The 21,631-nt window shown below is 50.9% G+C and overlaps 2 protein-coding genes and 1 long non-coding RNA gene across 3 annotated transcripts; all 3 read right to left on the bottom strand.

The window, feature by feature from the left end:
- Nucleotides 1-832: 832 nt before the first annotated feature.
- LOC135421290 (thymosin beta-15A homolog) lies at nucleotides 833-2,308 on the bottom strand. The gene is made up of 3 exons (XM_064669592.1): nucleotides 2,178-2,308; nucleotides 1,742-1,846; nucleotides 833-1,338 (listed from the first exon to the last, which is right to left on the bottom strand). The coding sequence occupies exons 2-3, from the start codon at nucleotides 1,839-1,841 to the stop codon at nucleotides 1,301-1,303; spliced, it is 138 nt and encodes a 45-aa protein (XP_064525662.1). The 5' UTR covers nucleotides 1,842-1,846; nucleotides 2,178-2,308; the 3' UTR covers nucleotides 833-1,300.
- A 247-nt stretch (nucleotides 2,309-2,555) lies between these two features.
- On the bottom strand, nucleotides 2,556-2,959 carry LOC135421291 (uncharacterized). The gene is made up of 2 exons (XR_010433952.1): nucleotides 2,800-2,959; nucleotides 2,556-2,708 (listed from the first exon to the last, which is right to left on the bottom strand). It is a non-coding gene; the product is annotated as an uncharacterized LOC135421291 (long non-coding RNA).
- Nucleotides 2,960-7,521: 4,562 nt separating this feature from the next.
- PRPS1 (phosphoribosyl pyrophosphate synthetase 1) lies at nucleotides 7,522-21,160 on the bottom strand. The gene is made up of 8 exons (XM_064669591.1): nucleotides 21,142-21,160; nucleotides 20,425-20,643; nucleotides 17,812-17,995; nucleotides 17,367-17,465; nucleotides 15,525-15,649; nucleotides 13,646-13,819; nucleotides 12,635-12,794; nucleotides 7,522-9,591 (listed from the first exon to the last, which is right to left on the bottom strand). The coding sequence occupies exons 1-8, from the start codon at nucleotides 21,147-21,149 to the stop codon at nucleotides 9,499-9,501; spliced, it is 1,062 nt and encodes a 353-aa protein (XP_064525661.1). The 5' UTR covers nucleotides 21,150-21,160; the 3' UTR covers nucleotides 7,522-9,498.
- Between the last annotated feature and the right edge of the window lie 471 nt (nucleotides 21,161-21,631).

Below are 21,631 nucleotides of genomic sequence, written 5' to 3'. Positions count from 1 at the left end.
CAGGCTCACTAAGGACATTGGCCAAAACTGTTAGTTGGCAAGTTTAGGCCAATCTGCCTCCACTTTCTCCATAACTGGCCTGGTGCATTCAGTGACCCTGCAGGCCAGGTGGAGGTGAGGAAATCGTGGTAGCAGCCAGAAAGCCTCAGCATAGACTTGGAGGCACTGTCAGAGCTCACCCACACTGTGCTGGAGGGCAACTGCAGGACCCAGGGATCTCCACACCTGTAAGGCAGGGCTGGGATCAACACAGAGGGTACCCAAGGCACTTACTGCATTAAACCACATCTTTACAGGGCTGCAAAAACCTCCTTCCATCAAGGGCAGGGGCAGAGATTGGCTCAAGGGGAAGAGAAGGGCTGTGCCAGGCAGTGAGGGGAGAGCTCTGGGTGGGCAGAGGTGGTCTGGCCACCACAGCAGCAGGACTCAGGCCAGCATCCCCACTGCCAGCACCTCCAGCTGTGCTGATGAGGACCCAGCCCAGCTCCACAATGGTTTTAGGCAGGGGACACCAAGGTTTTCAAAGCAGGAGGCTCAGCCTTCACATGTGCAGTGAGGCCCAGTTAAACCTCTACCATAAGAAGAAACCACTCTGGTGGTGGAGCACAGTGGCCTCGGTCACACCAGCAGTGCTCCCAGCTCCCCCAGGCCACCAGGAACAGAGACCCAGGCAAACACCAAGCTGGATTCACTCTGTAAGGAACCAACCCACCATTCCCCTGAGCAACACAAAACTGCCAGCACTGCTGCAGCAGCAGAGACCTCCCCACCCTCCAGGGCAAGCCAAGCTACAGCCAGACCCTTTGCCAGGGAATAAGCCACAAGCCATAGGTAAGTCATTACATTTTTTTATTTTATAATAAACTTCTCATTTTTTCCCCCAAGGAAGACAAAAAACTGTGAGTGAGGCTACAGAACACTGTCAGTGAAGAATATGCAAGACAGACCCAGGCCAGAGGTGAGGCCAGGCCAGAAAGGGTCCCCACTCCCCCAGGCAGAAGGGGTCCATCTCCAGAAGCCTCCATGGCCCTTGCTCATCTCCTCACTGCACCAGAGCAGGATTAGTGCTGTCAGAGGAGCCAGCTCAGCAGCAGAGATGGCATCGGGTCAGGCTACTGATGGACTGAGAGAACCACGCTTTGTCCCTGCCCTGCCAAGGCTGCCAGAAGGGTGGGACAGTGTGTTAAGTGATATAGCTGTCTTCTACACATGTACATGATGTAAATTTAAAAAAACCCACATGATTCATTTTAAAGCAAAATAATTGGAGTAGTCGTTCTTCCTGCCAGGCAATCTCTCTCTAGGAAGACTTCACACATTCCTTCTCCTGCTCAATAGCTGCAAGAGAATGGAGGGCCATTAGTCTCTGGTGCTTTCTTTTTTTATTGTGGAAGTACCCACTGGAGAAGGTTTCAGAGGATTCACTCAGGCCCTGGCGCCCAGTTTTATAATTTGACCCAAAGTGGGGTAGGCGAACGCTCGAAGGTGATGAGATACCCACGAGCATGAGATCAAAGATGGGCACTTGTCTGCATCCGTCCTCGGGAAAGCCATGCCCTGAGGCATCAGCTCGGAGCAACAGCCCTCCCCGTGTGCCCATGCCCGGTGCCCGGGCTGCACACAGCTCTGCCAGTGCCTTCCTCCGACTCAGAACCCCGCTGCCCCCAGTCGCCCCTGGCCCTCGAAAGGGCGGACCGGCCCCCGAGGGCACTGCCCCGCCAGCCCCCGGCCCCGCACTCACTCTCCTTGGAGGGCAGCGTGTTCTTCTCCTCCGTGTTGGTTTTCTTCAGCTTCTTCTTGTCGAATTTCTCCACCTCCGAGAGGTCTGGCTTGTCGCACATTTTGCCTGCGAGACCCCCGCCGCAGTCAGGGGTCGGGCAGACAAAGGCGGCGCGGCCCCCCCGGCCCCCGCCGCGGACAATAGCGCAGGGCGGGGCGGCCGCCGCCCCGAGTACCGCGCCGCTCCCGGGGCCAGGAGCAGCCGTGCGGGACGGCCCCCCAGTGCCCGCACCCGCCGGGGGAGCGCTCCCCATCCCCGCACCCGCGGAGGGGAATCTCCCCGCGCCAGGCAGCCACGTACCCCCGGGCACCCGCCGCCCCCACCCCGGGGCGCCCTGGCGAGCCCCTCCTTGCAGCAGCGGTGCTGCGCGTGGCCCCTCCCGCGGCACAGCCCGTACCTGCGGTGCGGAGGGCGCGGTGCGGTGGATGCGATGTGCTGCCGGTAGCGGTCCCGCTCTCTGCGCGTCCAGGTGTGACTGGGGCGCGCGCCGTGAGGGGCGGTGCCTTATATACCTCGGCCCCGCCCAGCCCGAGCGCCCATTGGCTGCCCGCCCGCCGCGCCTGCCGGGAAGCGCGGGCCGCCAGGGGGCGGCCGCTCCCGCCGTGCCCCGCGGCGGGGGCGCGAGAGGGGCTGAGGGGAGGGAGGGAGCGCGTGAGGGGGGCAGCGAGTGAGGGTGTGAGGGGGGCACCCGGGACAGGGGCACGGACACGGGGCACGCAGCCCCTCACAGATACGGACACGGGGCACGCAGCCCCTCACAGACACGGGGCACACAGCCCCTCACAGATACGGACACGGGGCACGCAGCCCCTCACAGATACGGACACGGGGCACACAGCCCCTCTAAGATACGCACACTGACATGGGGCACAAAGTCCCTCACAGATATGGGGACACACACGGACACAGGGCACGCAGCCCCCCCTTCCTCTCCCCCCACAGCTCCTCCTATGGACAGGGACACACACCTGGACACAACCCCTCACAGATAGGGACACGGGTCACACAGCCCCTCACACACATGGACACGGCGCCTGCTGCTCCTTGCACACACACAGCCCCACAAGACACCCCTCATGCCCCCCCAGCCCTGCACACGCCTGTCCTATGCGCACACAGCCTTGCACACCCAGCCTGTCCACACCCGCTCCTGCGCACATCCAGCTGTGCGCACACAGACTGCCCACACCCAGCCCCTCACACCCACCCTGCGCACACCCCCCTTCCATGTACACGTGCCCCTAATGCAGCCCCTGCACACCTACCCTGTGCACACCCACCCTGTGCCCTGCACACCCCTCACACCCACACAACACTGGTGCACACACTGCAAGCACGAACACCCAGCTGCACCCCGCAGTGCCCCCCAGCATCACAACAGGCCCTGCAGCCACCCCTGCTCCCCACACCAGGTTGCCAGCTGTGGAGGCAGCAGGCTGGTCCCTGTGGGGCCCACTGTCCCAGCCCCAGAAGCAGGTGCCCCCCAGCAGTGGGAGGCAGCTGTGCCCCACATATGTGCCCAGGGATGTACCCGCTGCTGAAGCAGAATTGTTAAGAAAGCAAACCCGTGGGCTAAAATCAGCACCATACTCTCACACTTGTGAGAGATGCTCGGCCACTGTGCCCACCTTACGGCCATGGCATTTCCTGGGGAGATCGGGTTGCAGAAGAAGCAGCACGGGTGGGCAAGAAGCTGACCCTGCTCATAAGGTCTTGCTTGGCCACAGCAAGGCAAGGGGTGCAGGAAGCCTGGGAAGCAGTCAGGACAGTGCAGATGGGCTGGAGTGCATGTGGAAAAAATACCTTTGGTGGGAAAAAGCCAAGAGTCAGTGCAGGCAGCGTATGTGATCCCAGCAGGAAGGGTAGCAGCAGCCTGGGGGCACCTGGCCACCAGGATGGAAAGTGGTTGTAGGGCTAGGAGGCCTGGCAGTAGGGTCCTGTAGGTATTGAAGGAAATGAGGGGAAGAGGAATGAAGGGATGGAAAAAGCATCCTGACTGCATATGAGGTTTGCCAAAACCCTTCTACGGAGATCCTGGTGTATCCATCCTGGTGTTGTGGCATGCAGGAACCTCTTATAGAGCACCACAGGTAGCAGCTGTGCTGCAGCAGCAGCTCTCACCTCCACCTCCTCCCAAGCCTGGGTTTCTCTCAGGACTTACTGGAGATTTTGCAGAGCAAATCCCTAGCAATCCGGAGGAAACACTTGCTTTGTGTTCTTTAGCAAGACGGCTGCCGTCTTGGCAGGAGGGCCTGGTGCCTTCCAGCGACAGCAGGTCACGGCCGGAGGTGGCCCTTTGCCGCAAGCCCTGAGGCACCTCCTTGCTCCAGCCAGAAAACTGGCTCTGAATTCAAGAAACACCAAGAGCTGGCAAATGCTGAAAAGGCAAAGGCCAAGATATAAGGCCAGGTTGCTCCTCTGAGAGAAGGCTGGACAGCAAACTGCCTCCACTCCCTGTCCCCCAGGGGAGGGAGGAAGAAGACACTGATGAAGCCCCAGGCCAGGCTGCTCCCAGAGCTGTTCTGATTTGGTGGTGCAGCCCCTGGCAGGGCCAGGTTTGGGGAGTGCCACAAAGCCAGAAGCATCCTTTAAACCCACCCTGCAGAGCCTGCATCACACAGCCCAGCCCGAGCTGAGAAAAGGCTCGTTTTCCCTGCACAGCCAGCAAGCAAAAAACCACCCATGCAGTTTCAAAATGAGTGCAGGAAATCCTTTCTGCCTTTATGCAAATAGTCAGACAAGTGTTTTACTGCGTGTTTACTCTCCGGCTGTGCACACCTTCCCCTCAGCTTCCCCCTCTTTCCCTGCCTGTTCTCCACACGCTTCTCCTTTATGGATGCTGCAGTCTGCTGTAGCTTTTGTCCCTGGCAGGCAGCGAGTGCAAAAGAACCTGATGCCCATCCTCCCTGTGCACAGCCCCTCGCCAGCACCAGCTGCACCCAAAAACCTGATCACCCCCTGCAGCTGAGGCACAGCCCCTGGGCAATGTGTTGCATCTCCTCCATGCTGCAGCACTTTGGAAACCCCGGGTCTTTGTTTGGGCACAAAGCCACCACGGTGGCCATGCAGGCAGGGGAAAGGGATCTCCCCCTTCCTCAAACCAGTCACGGCCACACAGGCACCACCACACTCCCACAAACCATGACCAGAGCAGCTTTAAAGCCAACCCTGTGCATTGCCAGCAGGAGAGAGGTGGGGCTGCTGCTGGGGAGCTGTTAAAACCCATCTTGCACAAAGAACAAGAAAGGAGCTTATATCCCAGCAAGAGCTTTTCCCCCTGACAAATTAGCAAAGCCTCCTGTAACCGCACAACCAGCTTCTTTCTTACGTGTTTTGGCATTTCTGCTTTCAATAATTTATAACTAAGGAACTGAGACATCAACAGATGGGGGGAAACAGCCCTGACCTGAAACAGCACAGACTGACTGCCAGCCATTTTAGATGGGTTTTAAATCTCACACAGAACAAGGCTGCCAGAGCTCAGATACAGCCTCCCCAATGGCCATTTCCAGGAATGCCTTTTCCTCTGTACCGGAAGGAGGCAGGAGGTTTTCTCTGATCAGGGAGGTGTTTTCAGCCTCCTGACCTCTCTGCCTGCAGGACACCACAGCAGCCAGCCACCCCTGCCAGGCTGTGAGCCACTCTGGAGGGCCAGTTCACTTTCTTCTGTTCATTTTAAACCCCAGCCTCCTGCCATGACCCCTCACATCCATCAGGCCAGGAGCAGAGCCCCAAGAAGGCAGCAGCATACTGGAGCTGTTGTCTTATAGCAGGGCTCATTCCTCCCATGGATTTTGCTGCTCTTAGCAATTTAGGGAAGGGCTGGTTGTTAGCACTGTTTCCCCCTTGCCCAGTAGCAGCAAGGTGCTGCTTTCTCTAGATCATAGAAACACTGACTCCAAGAAATAAGGAGTCATCTGTACACCAGCAAGACCGGAGGGAGCTGTCCATGACAATTATTTTGAGACGTGTCTCATCGTGCTCCCAGCAGTGGACAAGTCCTGCTCCTTGCAAGGCAGACTTGGTAAGCCCAGCTCCCACCCTGTGCCTTAGTGTCAGCTACCCAGGAAGATGAGCTGGGCAGGGATACAGGACTTCTGATCGATGTGTTCCCTGCTCCTGCTGCATTAACAGCAGGCAGCAGACAGACACAAGGTGGCTGCTGGCACCAGTATCAGCATTGTCACACTTGCAGCCACACTCCAGCTGTGCCCGTGGCACAGGGAGCTGCTGGAGCTCTGTCCTGCTCTTCCAGGTCTCCAACTGCAAAAGCACAGCCAATGACTTGGATGGGATTTTCTCCTGGGGAAGTAATGACTTGTTTTCTACCTCCAGAGCACCTGCATGCTCCATGCTCACCCCAGCAGCTCTCCAGGACAGGCTGAAGAACCACCTCCACCGCAACAGGGAGCTCAAGACAGCATGAGCCCTTCACAGCATGGCTGGTGCTGCTGGAGCTGAACTCACCTGGGCTAAGGGATGAGCATCCCTACACCACTCCCAGACCTGGAGGACACTGCAGGAACTTGGCTCTCTGCCATTCACCCTTCTAGGGCTGGTTTTCCTCCCAGCCCACGCTGCAGTGAAGGGACACCCTCCCCACAGCTGCCTGGTGCTACATCCATGACTATCCTGGGCAAGGAGAAGAGTGCTTTGATTTAATACACCCATTTGTTAAAGGCAGACACACATGCTCTAATAGCACAAGTCAGCCACAACCTACCTACAAATGGGCTCAGTAATTAAAAAGTATCAGAGTATTTTAATTTGGGGAAGGAAATTTGGTAGAGTCTCCATCCCTTCTGATCTGAAGGTTTCAGAGCAGAACAACTTTACCTCCTTGGGACAGTACTCATACCTACCTGTGCATCTCCCATACTTTAAGAGTTGCAGTGCTGTCACATGGAAGTTGAAGTTCGTGCTCTCCCTCACTCCAAGCTGCACATTTAATTAAGATAACTAAGAAAACATTATATACACACCAACACAAATGGTTACCTGTGTACAAATCTTTGGCTGTAAAGCTCATGTTCTGTTTCTTATCTAAGGAAGGTGAATGTTACATCACCCTGACAACACCCACCCTGCTGTTTGAGGAGAAACTTACTCACTGGCCAGTACTGAAGGACATTTTAACAGATGAACGAGTTATGATCCTCAGCAAATGTCTGCCTGAGGCCATGGTCGTGTTAAATCTAGGCCTGGAAATCTACTGTAAGGCCAAAGACCTTTCCCTAGACCTGTTATGTCATCTTTCTGACTTCATTTACACTTTCCCAGTCTGCAATACACATTGAGAAAAAGGATCAGGGTTTAGTTAGAACAAGTGCTTCTCAAGACATAATCCTGCTGCCTCTGATCATCAGCTCTGTACAAGACACTTACAAATTCTTCATTTGTACTTGTTAAACTATTCATGCTTCCCCCACCTGAACATTATGTGAACAAATCCGCTCAGATACATAATTAAACAGTACAAGAGAAACTGCACTACCGCCTCTAATAATTAAGTCAAGGAAAGCAGAGACAGACAAAAGCCACTGCTCACTAAGAGAAGCAGCTTGGTCCCATGCTTTTCCTTTCATGCAACCTGAGCAGAGCCAACCCATGCACGAGGGTTAAACCAGACGACCCTCCAAGGTCCCTTCCAAATAGAACTACTTCATGATCTGCCTGCCTTTCAAGTGACCCAACTCACACATCCCCTTAAGGTTTTTCGAAGCACTTACAGGCAGAGGCCGTGGTTTTTAAATAAAAGTTTAATTCCTTCATCAGGTCTTAACTTTGAACACAAATGCTGCTGAAAATCCTCTCAGCGCTGCTCCGCAGTCCTGGCTCTCAGGGCAGCAGCAGGGTGGCAGCAGGGGCTCCTGTACAGGAGGCGGAATCACGGACTCTCGGGAGAGCTCAGTGCAGGATGCAAAGCAAAGAAGCGAGAGATGCACAGTTTCCAGACAAAAACACCAATTCTTATACAAAAAAAAAAAAAGAAAAGCCCTACACTAATAGAAGTGTTAACGTTGCCACAGGACAGGAGTTTAGGAAGGGAGAGAAGTCTTCAGTAAAAGGCACAACTAAAGAAGTACTTCCCTAGATTTTAACCAAGTCTTTCAGTTAGTTCCACTTATACCCCAGCCCCCAGCCTCTCAAAGCCATGCTGGTTACTCTAGAAAGTAATTTCAAGTTCCTTCTTTTCCCTTTTTCCCTTCCTCCAGCTCAAAAACAATTAAAAGAGGAGTGCTTATAAAAAAAAAAAAAAACCAACAAAAAAACCCCAGAATAAAAATGCTTGGTCTATAAACCGGTAAGAGTTCAAGAGAGACTCAGCAGTTTACCTTACGATTGTCTGGTATATTTACTAAGTATTCAAGTTTCAGATGATACTTATTACATCTAAGAGCCTCAGCCAGCTCTAGTTTTGGTATTTTTCTTTCAGGCACTTTGTGGCCTGTCAGGTTGGTGTTAGATCTGCAGTTTTCCCAGTACTTATGTATCACCAGCCTCTTCGAACCATTGCTGTGAGCACTCCTGAGCAGCATCACACCTACTCCAAAGGTTTCTTTGAGTTCCATAGTCCTGCAACCTGCAGTGCTCCTTGCCTTAAGATATTTTGTAAGGAGCAACACTTTGAAGGCAAGGCAGACAATGAGCAGGACAAACAAACAATGTGTCAGTAACTTACAGGACTGCAGGCAATGAGAGGCTAAGCCAGCTGGACACAAAGCTGTTGTGTATTAGGTCACCCCAGCGTCTGAGCAGGCACTTGCTAGATGCAACAACCATGCTACTGTGGCATAAAGAGGCTTGGTTTACTACTGTACTGGTAAAAAAGGGTCAGGGCTTTGCACAGCAGGTCAAGGTGCAGCTGCAGTACATGACAGCAGTTCTCTAGTTGCTAGCAGGGCTAACAGGAAGCTGTGAAACTGAGAAGCTGGTTTTAGCCTGCACTAGAAACTGAAGCACACAACCACCAAGGGTCCTCTATGTAAGAGAGAAAAGAACACTTGTCCAGGATGCACCTTCCCCACTGAGCTAACACAGCCCTGCACAGACTCTGCTCTCACCTTCACTTTGCTGTGTAGCACACTAAAGGGCATTTAATTTCATCAGCAATAAGAGGAATTCAAGTTTGCAAGCTACACTGATCTCCTTTCATGGGAGGAAGCTGTAGCAGAACCACCTCCTAGGTTTATCCCAGGGCTTCAAGTAGGGTCAAGCTTGGCCAAGACACAAACCTTCCCCAACCACTCTCCAAGGGCTGTCAGGTACAGTGGTAAAACAGCCAGCAGTCTCTTGGGCTCTTGCTGTAGATCCAGATCAACATGTCCTAGGGAGCTCTACTTCCCAAACAATTTAGGGTGCACATGCCAGATCATCTAACCCTGCCCACAGACAAACCCTCTCCCTCCCCCCCTCAAAATAATTGTGGCAATTAGCCAGGTGTCAGTCCTGCTCTCCACAGACCTGCAGAATTGAGTCAACACTACTGATGAGCCCCATGCACAGGGTTGCTGGTGGAGTTGGAGTGTTACAGAGATGAGCTTCCCCCCTCCAGCCTCCCAGTGTTGGGACCAGGGCCAGTAAGCCTGACTTAAGCAGGAGCTGTGGAGAACTGCACTGGAACAAGCAGAGTCTTCTACTGAACTTTACAACAAGCTGAACAACTTTTGGTTTTTTTAAAAAAAAAAAGCCATACAAGCAGCAGCTGACATCTGTTGTTATAAAGGGACATGGCTGAACAGGTAGGAAACAGATTCCCCGTTATGAGTCCTCCTGATGGCCTCTGCAAGGATCATTGAGATGTCAATCACCTGGAGGGGAAGAAAGGTGGATCAGCATCACTGGGAAAAGACATCAAGCCTAGAAGTACATCTGGGAAGTTAGGAAGAACTTAAAGAATAAACTCATCACCAACATTTATAACGCACCAGATGGAGGCAAATAACTTCTACACAGAATTGGGATTTAATTACATATAAGCCTGAAGATACTCTACATATAGCACTACAAATATTATTTGACTGTTGATGTCCGTCAGTGTTAGAGTCTATTGCCACTTTGCTTTGCTGAGACTCCCTAAGTCTGCGTACCCCAAGCCTCACTTTGTGTAGCTTGCAGAGAAGTTAGAGGAATCTAAATCGAGATTAGATTCTTTCCTCTGAGCCAAGAGATTTTACCATCGCTGCCAGCAGTCTGAGAAATGAAGCTGCTGTGCCACAGCTCAGCTCCTGGGTGCTGTGCTGGCTCCATCTGGTGGGGTCAGACAGGAACCAGGAGGGAAAGTTGAGTCTCAGTCAAATCCCAGCTCTGAGACCCAGGAGCTACAGCATTTCTATATATGTACCCTCAGTAAGAAGCACCATGTTCGTGGTATGTTAAGGAAACTAAGTGAAAACCATATTTAACATCTCTGTCTTTCAGATAGTTTGTCTACGAAGGGAAGCAAAAAAAACCCTCAAAAGCTGCAGAGCAGACAGAGCATATGACTCATGAGAAATCCTTTAGTTCTGTATTCCTCAACATGGAACATCAGACGTCAGAGTAAAAGAGGTGTTAAATGAGAGCCTAGAAAACTGCTCCATTGCAATCTTTGGCTACAGCTATTTACACACTGATTGCCAGTTTAACATTTTGCCTACACCAGCTGTAGTGTGGAGCTTGGAAAGTAGTTGAAGCATCAGGCATGCTTTAGATGTTGCAAGAATATCATGCAGAAGTTAGTGCTGACAAAAATGCAACCCAATAGGAGTTTGCCATCAGCTTGTAATGTACTTCCAAAAGCTTAAAACTGATTGCAGCTTCAAACAGTTCAGCTTCCCTTCCACCAGCAGCCCAGTAGTGGGGAACCTGCTACATTCACACCACAGTACCAGCTGAGTCTGAGCAGTGCCAGTCACTTTCCAGAGCTTCTCCAAATGCCTGTGTCCTAGATATTTGTGCTGTGAAGCCAAGGCCCATCTGGAATTAAATCTGGCCAAGGATGTCAAGGACAAGATGAAAGGCTTTTTCAAACACATCAATAACAAAAGGAAAACAAAGGATAATGTGGGCCTGTTAGTAAATGGAAGGAGGACCCTGGAGACAGGGGATGCAGAGAAGGCAGTTATTGAATGCCTTCTTTGCATTGGTCTGCACTGACAAACAGGAGACCAGGGTAAAGGAATGCTGGAAGGAAGACTTTCCCTTGGTCAAAGAGGATTGGGTTAGAAAACACCTGGGCAGACTTGACATCCACAAGTCCCTGTGCCCTGATGGGATGCACCCCCGAGTGCTGAGAGAGCTGGCACACATCAGAGACAGGCTATGCATGATCATCTCTGAAAAGCTGTGGTGATCAGGAGAGGTGACTTGAGGGCTGGAGGGAAGCAAGAAGGAAGACCCAGGGAACTACTGGCCAGTCAGTCTTGCCTCAGTCCCTGGAAAGGTGATAGAATGCCTTATTCTAGAGGCCATCTCTGTCTGCAAGGATGACAACAAGGTGAGAAGTCAGCCTGGATTCACTGAAGGTAAATCATGCCTGACCAACCTGATTGCCTTCTACAATGAAACAACTACCTGGGTGGGTGAAGGGAGAGCAGTGGCTATTGTCTAGCTTGACTTCAGCAAGGCTTTTGACAGTCTCACATCCTCATAGGCAGCTCAGGATGTGTAGACTGGATGAGTGGACAGTGACATGGACTGAGAACTGGCTGAAGGGCAGATCCAAGAGGGTTGAGATCAGTAGCACGGGGTCTATTTGGAGGCCTGTCACTAGGGGTGTCCCTGGGTTCTATATTGGGCCCAGTGTGGTTTAACTTACACATCAATGACTTGGAGGAAGGCACAGGTACCTCCTCAGCAAGTTTGCTGGTGACACAAAGCTGGGAGGAGTGGCCAATACCCCAAAGTGCTGTACAGCCCTTCAGAAGGACCTCGACAGGTTGCAGAGATGGGCAGAGAGAAACTATCTGAAGTTCCACAAAAGCAAGGGCAGAATCCTGCACCTGCCAAGGAATAACCCCTGGCACCACCACAGGCTGGGGGTGACCTGCTGGAAACCTCTGCAGAGAAGGTCCTGGGGGACAACAAGCTGTCCATGACCAGTAGTGTGCCCTGGGGCCAAGAAGGCCAGTGGTGTCCTGGGGTGCATTAGGAAGAATGTTGCCAGCAGGCCAAGGAGGTGATCCTGCCCCTCTGCTCAGCCCTGGTGAGGCATATGTGGAGTGCTGCGTCCAGTTCCGGGCTCCTCAGTACAGGAGAGACATAGAGCTCCTGGAGCAGGACCTGAGCATTGTGCTGTGGAGCTGTGTCAGCTGCTCTTGGTCAAACCAGCAAGGCATGTCCATGGGACAAGGCTGGGACTCCCTCTTCCAGCTCATCTGCACTGCTGTTAGGAAGCATTCACCTTCCCCAGACCACACTCACTTTGCTTCACAGGCCAGATATTCTGTTTAAAGAGCTGGGCATTAAGTGACAGATACACAACAAAGCCGTCAGCACCGATGTCAGAAGTTCCTATTTACTTCTGCTTCAGTACTGCAGGTCATCAGCACATCACTGCTCCAGAGGGCACACAGCCAGCTGCTTGCTTACATTGTGGCCCCATTAAATCAGAGATCTGATCTAGGTAAGACAAGCCCTGAAAAAAATTTACTTTAATGAACTGTTTGAGATGAGCTGGATTAGAAGCTGCATTTTATCACTGTAACCTGTTACCCCACAGCAATAGAACCAAGAGAACTAGTCAACGCTGACTGCACTACCAATAAAACTGTTGTCAGCATTAGACAGTATTATGGGATTTTCACCCCCAAAAGGTGAATAGCCAAGTGTTACCACCCCCAAGGAGTGACAGAAGAGAAAGCAGATGCTCACCTGGATTTTAGGGCACTGCTTCATCTTGTCCTCCTGGGGTATTGTGTTTGTGACTACAACTGCCTCAAAACAGGCATTGTTGATCCGAGAAATTGCTGGCCCAGAAAAGATCCCATGAGTTAAGATGGCATAAACTTTGGTGGCTCCAGCTGACACAAGCCTGTGAGGGGGAAGTAAAGGAGAAGGATGATTAATTCTCAGCAGGTATTAAGCTGACATAAATGCTTAGGAGACGGGCTACCTTTGATTCCCCTCTCCAGCCCACTACTGACTTGGGGGGGGAAAAAAACCCAAACAGTTTAACAAGTACCATGAAATCCACCACAGGCAAAGCATGCATTGAAAAGAACATTGTTCTTAGCTCTGGAACATTTGGAACAGATCATACAAATCACCTTCTGTGATTTTGCCTACACAAGGCAGCAGATATTTAATACCGTGTTAATACTTTTGCACTGTATTTAATAGAGTATTTAACTCTGTGTTAATATTTAACTGCATTAATATTGAATACTGTATTTAATAGAGTATTTAACACTGAGTTAGTATTTAACTGTGTTAATATTGAATACTGTATTTAATAGAGTCTTTAACACTGTTAATGATGCTGCATATGCTGGTGGTTTCTAGTGTAGAAGGTTTGAATGATATCAAAGTTTGAAAAGCTTACTTGTAATAGAAATTCAGATGTATGATCTTCAGCTGATGGACCAGACAGTACCTGGTTCTACCTGGCATGGCCAGTGATGGTCTAGTCTCCTTTCTACACAAGTGATTGTCTCCTTTCAGCACAAGTATTTCTCAAATAATAATAAAAAAAATAATAATAAAAATATGGTTTTCTGGCAGAACTTTAACCGGGCTTTTTACTCGTTTTGTATGACACGAGATAACCAAGGAGCTGTAGGAGACTTGGCGAAACCTGCCGTGCAAATCCTCTGATTAACTCATTACACGTGTCCCCTAACAATGGGTTTCTGAGTTAGCAGAGCAGCAGGCAGCCCCACTCACTTGTCTGCAGCGTGGCAGATGGTGCCACACGTGTCTGCCATGTCATCCACCAGGATGGCCACTCTGTCCTTCACGTCCCCCACCAGCACCATGCGATCCACCTCGTTGGCCTTCTTGCGCTCCTTGTGGATGAGGGCAAAGTCTACATTCAACCGATCTGCAATGGAGGTCACTCTGAAGAGAGAACAGTTTCCAGACAACACTTAACTCCACAAAGCAGCTCCAGTCAAATCCCTCTTAATATGAAGCACAAACTGCACTAAGAGAAGCTGTCACCACATCTGTTGCTGCTCCCAAGCAATTAATAAAAGGCACTCTGCCACCTTAGTTTCCCTTCGAGCAGCTGAGCTTGCAATCTCTGGTATAATCTCTCCCAGTGACAGCAACTAGATTAAGATAAAGGTCTTTCATCATGACCACTGTAAACTAATTTGCATTTAAGGTGAAAACAAACGTTAACCAGCAAGTTCAGCAAACCTGAGGTGATCCAAACACTTGGGAAGTTGTCATAACAGTACACTGTAAAGGCTTAAGGCTATGACAGCAATCTACTTGCACTCTTGTAAGCATTCAATCATTGTGCACAGAAGCACTGGTACAGTGACAGTGGCAGGAGTACACATCCAGGAAATTCAAGTCCACCACCTCACATTTATTTATTCCTGTTAAAGTGACCACAGAACAACCTTACCAGAGGGATCTAAACTTCATATATTGATACTGATGAACAGTGAAGAGTTTGAAAGCATTAAGACTGAAAGGAACAAAATACACACAGCACTAAGAAATTCTGCACTTGAGATAAGTAGACTCCTACCCCCACTAGATCAGACTTATCACTCTGGGAGTCCTACACAAGACTGTCAAACTAAACTCTCCACTGAAGTATTTGGCTTTGCATATCTCCTTAAAATATTGCACCAGCCAACATCGACACATTTCAGTTTAAGTGGCTTTTGAGAAGGTTTTTTCAGGATTCAGATTATATCTGGCTGACTTGGCACTTCCCATACTGTGTTATGCAACAAGCTACAGAAATAGCTGAATATACAGGTCTTGACCAATACATGGACCACAATGAAGCTGTGGAAGATGTTCAGGGACCTACAGTGTTAGTGCCTCCTGGCTGTTTGTAACACACCACTTGAAGCACTCTGAAGATGTGAATCAGATCAGCACACATTTTGGTGTGACAGTCTTGGATTCAAGGACACATATGCATCCCTTTGCTGTTCACATGTAGACCTTACATAAAAGCATCATGGAAAAGCCTAGTTTCTCCCCAAAAGCACCTAGGAACATTCTGAACTGCCCACAAACTGGCACGTTTGTCTGCAGAAAGATGGGAGATTGTCAGGCTATCAAAATAGAAGTGTGCTATAACATATGCTGCTGCTTTTTAGAAAGCAACCATCTATCTTCTTCGCTCTCAGGGAAGAGGAAGAGTGGCAGCAGGCTTAAGGCACAGCTAGATATTCAAATGCAAAGTAGTACAGTAAGAAAAGGCCTCAGTAGATTAAGCTTCATTCTGCAAAGAAAACAGCCTGGATAAAAATGCATGATTAACCAGCAGCAGTCACCTTGTCTGAGTAATTACTCGTCTACAAAAAATTGTTTCAGTCTGAAGGATGTAGCAATTGCACAATTTCTACCTATGCAGCTGTAATCCTAGAAGCTATTTAATCCTCCATGTAGTCCAAGAAACCTTCTAAACACTCCCTAGAAAGCATACCTGACCACTCTTCACTAGCTGTCACAGACTGTCTGGGAAGGCAGCCTGGCAGCAGGAACACGTCTCTTAAAAACAAGGTCACGAGCACTCTTAGGAATTTGAGTAGACACAGAAGCAGCACCTCCAGCTGCCTGTCTGACAGCTTACCTCTTGGCTCCACCAGCATCTGGTGAGACAATGGTGCAGTTCTTCCACTCTGCAATATTCTCTTTGATCCATTTCAATACAGCAGGCTCGGCATACAAATTATCAACAGGGATATCAAAAAATCCCTGCAAGGAAGACAACAGGAACAGATGTAGCTGAAGGTCACGTGCCAGAAAGAGCTGTAAGAAGCCTTCTATGTGGTCAGCTATGTAGTCATCACCTTTCCACAGCTTTCAGCTTTCCTTTTTACTTCCCTTAATGTATGGGCAGTAGCTTTTGGGATACACAGAATAGTAATGTAAGAAGTCTTCAGAGCCAGGAATAGTTTAGCAGCGTAAGTAACACTTTACATCTAACACCTCCACAACATGGAACTACTTCTGTCCTAGGGGAGTGCAGAAAGCCAGCATCAAATGCACTCATTTCCAGAGCAGCTGGCTGCCTGTTTACAGAGTCAATCTCTAAAGCTCATTACACAAACTGTTCACATATACAAAACAGGCTTGAGTAACATCTGCCTTTAAACTAATGCAGCTGGTTCCACAGCATTACAGTGACCCTGCAGAGTCCTCCAGGTAAACTTCAAAGGTCGCTAAATGACAGAAGTTAATCCTGGAGCAATAGGCAGGAGAGTGGGGGGCACTTAATCCAAGGTACAGGGGTAACAGATCCTTCCTACCATTATTCCTTCTGTGCTCAGCAACAGAGCAGCTACAAGAACCAGGCTGAAACCAGCCAGATGTTGGAAGCACATATACACAAATTATTCCTTTAAATCTCACCACTGCTGCTGGTGAGAGGTCAAGCCTGTGGCACACATCAACTCCGAGCTCTTAAGGAGGAGTGTACCCCCCCCTGGGCTCGGTTAGTTCATGATCTTTCTGAAAGTCTTCTCAGCTGTGTCCCCCACGGATTTTATTTTTTTTTTTTTTTCATCTGAGACAAAGTATTTCTGGGCAAGACATACTGAAGTGTGAATGACTGCACTTTCAACTGTTAAAAAGACGGCCAGGCCACCTCCTTCACCAGGCAGTAGATACCTTACCCCTTCTGGATTCAGAGTTTTCAGCCATACAACAGACACCCCTCCCTCGGCCACACCCCCTCTCAGTTGCACTGAGTTTTCTTGGTCTCAGGGCATTTGCTCAAGGTGGAAAGAAACAAGACTAAAAATACAGCTTGCAGCTGCTCCTCTCCCTGGCACACGCTCTTGAGAGTTTCCTTACACAGCTCTGGTCGTGACTTAAATTGCTTTGTGAGACTATTCTGTTCATAAGCCAACAAAGCCTATGAATGATTTTCAATTCACCAGCAGCTCAGGGGAGAACCAAAGCCAACTTATGTGGGAGGGTGGCACTGCTTGGATACCAGTGGGATTGCCCATCTTGCCAGCAGCAAGTTATCAAATCACTGTCCTGGGCAACAGAACCCTCACAAGCAGCTGTGCCAGGACATGTGGGGGCAGAGCTAACTGCTCTCTTCTCTATGGCAACCCAGTAAATACCAGAAAGCTCTACTCTCAAATTCCTCAAAGTTCTAGTTAAGAATACACAGTGTCACTGAGTGGCAACAAAGCTGCAGTGATCATTTCTTAGCTCAACTTTCATTTACATAAGACTCAATATGCTTGGTCTGATCAAAAGCAACTATAATTTCATTTACAGATGAACCTGTTACCCACCTCCCCACCCTCTTCTGACTGATGCTACAAGTCCCTTGCAGTCCCAAATTCCCAAGTCTTGCACTGCTGTGCCTAAAAAAAAAAAATCAATGACTGGAAAGCAGGGCAGTCCAGAAGCTCAGCCTTGAGCTGGTAAATACTTCCCTGATTTTAGCTCCTACCTGAATCTGAGATGCATGCAGGTCCATGGTGATTATGTGGTCTGCACCTGCCACAGAGAGCATGTTTGCAACCAGCTTGGCAGAGATTGGAGCTCGACTCTAGTACAGAAAAAAAACCCAGAATTTAAGACAAGTTCAACTCCTCCATCAAGATGTCAGCCTTCTGCTTCCAGGCAATGATTCACAAGCAGTTACTAAAAGGAGCACTCATTAACATTGCATCTTTTCATCAACTGGTGATTAGAACTTGGTGTATTTTCAAAAAGAACTGGATCTTTATGAAATGATAAATTTGCAGTCCGACGCCCTGAAGTTCAAAGAAATTAAAACAGGTTGAATATACGCAGAGGAGGAGATAAAACTTCATCTGAAGCCCATCCAGCAGACAGGACTTTCAAGGTGTGCATTCACCCTCCCCACAGAAACCCTTTGCCACATCCCTTACCTTGTCCTTTTTGTCCTGCCGAGCGTAAGGGAAGCAGGGTATGACAGCTGTGACCCTGCTGGCTGAGGCAATCTTACAGGCATTGATCATGATGAGGAGCTCCATCAGATTGTCATTGATTTCACCACAGCCACTCTGCACGATGTAGACATCCTCCCCTCGCACACTCTCGCCTATTTCCACGCTGGGAACAGATGAGGAAGGGAGAGTTGTAGCCAAACACACAAATTAAAAACATAGCCATTACCTGTGCCTGCAGAGCAACCAGGGCACTGCATTGCCAGGGGTCTGTGGGGGACAGTGTCCTATAATCAGGGCTGTTTAGCAGCAACACTGCTGTTTGTTTGCTCAGTAGCTATTTTACAGCACTCACTCATCAAATCTAATGGTCCAGCCAGCAAGGCTAAAAGCACTCAGCCTGTACTCTTGATCTCAACACAAGCTGGGCATGTAAACACCCCAGAGCAGGCCTTGTTCCCCTGAATCACAAGTAAAACCACCTCTAAAAGCAGCAGTGTAAAGGAGGCAAGGACCATGGCCAGTCAGCAGACAAAGCAGAGTCAAACTGCTACCAAAGCTACGCTGCAGCCAACCATCAGATTTAGAGCCATAACAGCCTTTCACTGGCTCAAATGGAGAAGCCCTCCAGCCATTTCCCTCTGGAAAGGCTTTTGGGGTTAATTTCCTTCTGGATGCAATGTACACTAATCCCTGCTGATGAAGGGACTGAACACAAGCCAAAGGTCCTGTTTGCCAGCAGCAAAATGCCAGTTCCAGTGCTCGTATGGAGACACCTGCACCAGACACAGAGTGGGAAAGGCAGCAGCAGTCTTGGGGGTGAGGCTTCATATGGGGCAACAATGCCAAAAACAGATTAACCACTGAGCATTTCCATCATCTTAGTTCAGAGGAGGCTGCTACAGACCTGGAAGTAACCAGAAGTCAGTCCACTGAGGAAAAGCTCTTCCATGGTTACTTTCCTGTTGCACTGGAGGTGCTCACCCACTCTGCAGACTGAGGCTACATCCAGCTCCATGAACAATCACCCACCTCAATCCTAATGGCTTCACTTATAGAGCTCCTCAGGGTGGAATTCTAATTTTAATATTTCCTTCTCTGCTCTTTCTCTCCTCTTCAACCCGTTTTTGATGACTTTTAGGTATTTATAGTCTTACTTCTCAAAATCCACCAGTGAGCTGCTGTCATTACTGCACACTGACCTACAGCATTCATTAGTCTCTTATGGAGAGTTTCAGTCAATGAGAACTCTAAAACGTAACAGCAATTAGCACACAAATGTCAGCTCCAACTGTACTTAGTAGTAGACTAATATTAAGCTGATTCAAGAGACTGCTTGTCAAAAGTATCTGAATTATTCCATTAAAACAATCTTACTCTTTCTGGGATGCATCTGCTGTCAGTTTATTGGGCTAAATAAGATGTCTGTTAGGTCTTTAAGTCACATTATCTGCTGACATAAGAATCTTCTGGCCAGCCAACTGGGTGGGTAAAGAGCAGTTAATAAAGGACAGTGAAACAGTGCAAAGGCTGTAAATCAAACAGGCTCTTTTCTCATCTCCTCTACAACTCTTTGTACCACCTCTGAAGTTTTCAATTACAATCAATACCCATGCAAGAGAAACTTGATATTCTATGCACATCCTGGATTCTCCTGGAAAATAAAAAATAGTGTCTCCAGAAGAAAGGAGTGGGCTGGGACAATCAGTCAAGGTTCTTCATACTATACTGCGTGGTGTAGACATGCTCAGTGTACTTCTCCAAAGCAAGCTTTAAGAGCTCTGAACAATTTTTAACCTCTTTTTTAGCTTTATGTAGGATGCCAGCAAGGCTTACAAGGCATAGATAAGTAACTTAAGATGAATCCTAGGTTTCAGAGCTTGGGGGGAACACAGACTACATGACTGGGTTGCATGATGGTGTGAGCCTTTCCTCTTTCCTGAACAATTTTATCAACACTTTTAAGTAGCATTTATCAGTATTTTTAAGTACCAATATTTTTCAAAACTCTGATGCTCTTCAGAGTAGTTTAAAGGCATCAGCTACACGCTAAGCACAAAACTGTCAAGCATCAAGTCATCGCAGTCTGGACTAAGGATGAAGAGCTTGATCAATGCAGGTGGAAGCTCGGGAACCGTCCCATCAGCTCCTGGCGTTGGGGCGGAGGGGGCAAGGTCCGGCTGGCCAAGTCCACGGCTCCAACACAAATCCACGCGCAGGAGCTCCGCACTGCCCCGGGGAAGCCCCAGACCCGCCGGTGGGAGCCCGTGCGGGGCAGGCCCCGAGCGCCGGGGCCCGCACATGGCTTCGAGGTCAGGGGGCACCGCGGCCCGACCTGGCCCGCACGGAGCCCCGTCTGTGCCCGCAGAAAGGGGGTGGGATGTCCCGGAGGGCTCCGGTGCAGCGGGATCGCGGCGGGAGCGCTCCAGGGACGTGTCCGAGCGCGGCCCCGCCGCTCGCCGGCCGGGCCTGGCCGCAGGGCCCAAGAACTACAGCCCCCATGAGCCCCCGCGCGGCGCCCCGCGGGCCCCCAGCGCCGCAGCGCCGCGCGGCCCGCCGGGAGCTGTAGTGTGGCCGCGCCCCGCCCCGCCTCACCATGTCTCCTGGTTGCTGAACTTCTTGGTAACCACCTTGCCCAGCTCCAGGCCGAGGCGGTCGGCGATCTTCTGCGACAGGTCCTGGTGCGAGCTCCCGCTGAAGATCTTGATGTTAGGCATGGCGGCGGTTGCACCGGCGGCGCCGCTCTTCCCCTCGTGCTGCTCCTCGCTCCACCTCGCAGCGCCCGCGGCTGCCGCGCGGGGACCCGCCCGCCTCCTGCGCGGACGCAGCACAGTGGGCGCAGATCACGCCGGCCGTCCCTACGCCGCCATCTTACCCCTTCCCGCCCGCCGCGCTAACCCTTTATAGCCTCCCCGCCCCGCAGACACGCCCCCGCACGTTCCCCATTGGTTTCTGGGCGTTCGGGGGCGTGGCCCTCCTCCGTCGCGCCGCGTTGGTGGGCGTGACTCGAGCTCTACCCCCGCCTCTTAGGGGCGGGGCGTAGAGCAGGAGACTGCTTGCGATTGGTCGCTACCTGCCGGCCTGGGCTGCGATTGGCCAGGCCGGCCCGCTCCGGCGGCGCTGCCCCACGTGTCGCGCGGCGGGCGCCACCGTCCCCCCCCGGCGGCCATGATGGCGCCTCGTCATGGCGGGGGGAAGGAGGCGGAAAATGCCCCCGGTGCCGCCTCAGGGCGCTGTGCCCGCGTCCCCCGCCGGCCCAGGGGCGTCCCCGCTGGCGGGAGCGGGGCCCCGCGGCGCCGCGGCGGTGTTTACCTCAGCATGCCGGCCAGCCCGCGCCCGCTGCGTCCGTCCGCCAGCGCCCTGCGCGGCGCTGCGCGGAGCTGGCGTCACCCCGCGGGCCGCGCGTGAGGCGGTACCGGGTGACACCGGGTGACACCGAGTGGCACCGGCCCGCGGCGCCACCGCCGGGCCCCGGGAGCGGGCCGTGCTCGGGGGCAGCGAGCCCGGCGCTGCGGCGCCCCCGGCTGTGCCCTCCCAGGGGTGGTTTTATTCTGGATCAGTGTTAAAACCCGCGTGGGTGCTGTTGGAACAGGCTGTTTAAATTCTAAGTTTTTTTTTTTTTTTTTTACATTTATAATCGGGGTTTTGTATTCAATTTTATACCCAGTTATATATAACATATAATTTATACCATCATCATCATCATCATCATGGCTAGGCTTCACAAACGAAGATTTAGGAAGGCTCTGTCCACATTTATTACAGGCACACTGGTGGCTAATGAGGCCAATACGAGATAGAC

Source organism: Pseudopipra pipra, chromosome 13 (genome assembly GCF_036250125.1).
Source record: "Pseudopipra pipra isolate bDixPip1 chromosome 13, bDixPip1.hap1, whole genome shotgun sequence".
Classification (NCBI taxonomy): Eukaryota; Metazoa; Chordata; class Aves; order Passeriformes; family Pipridae; genus Pseudopipra; species Pseudopipra pipra.
This window is presented reverse-complemented; position numbering and strand designations above follow the sequence as displayed.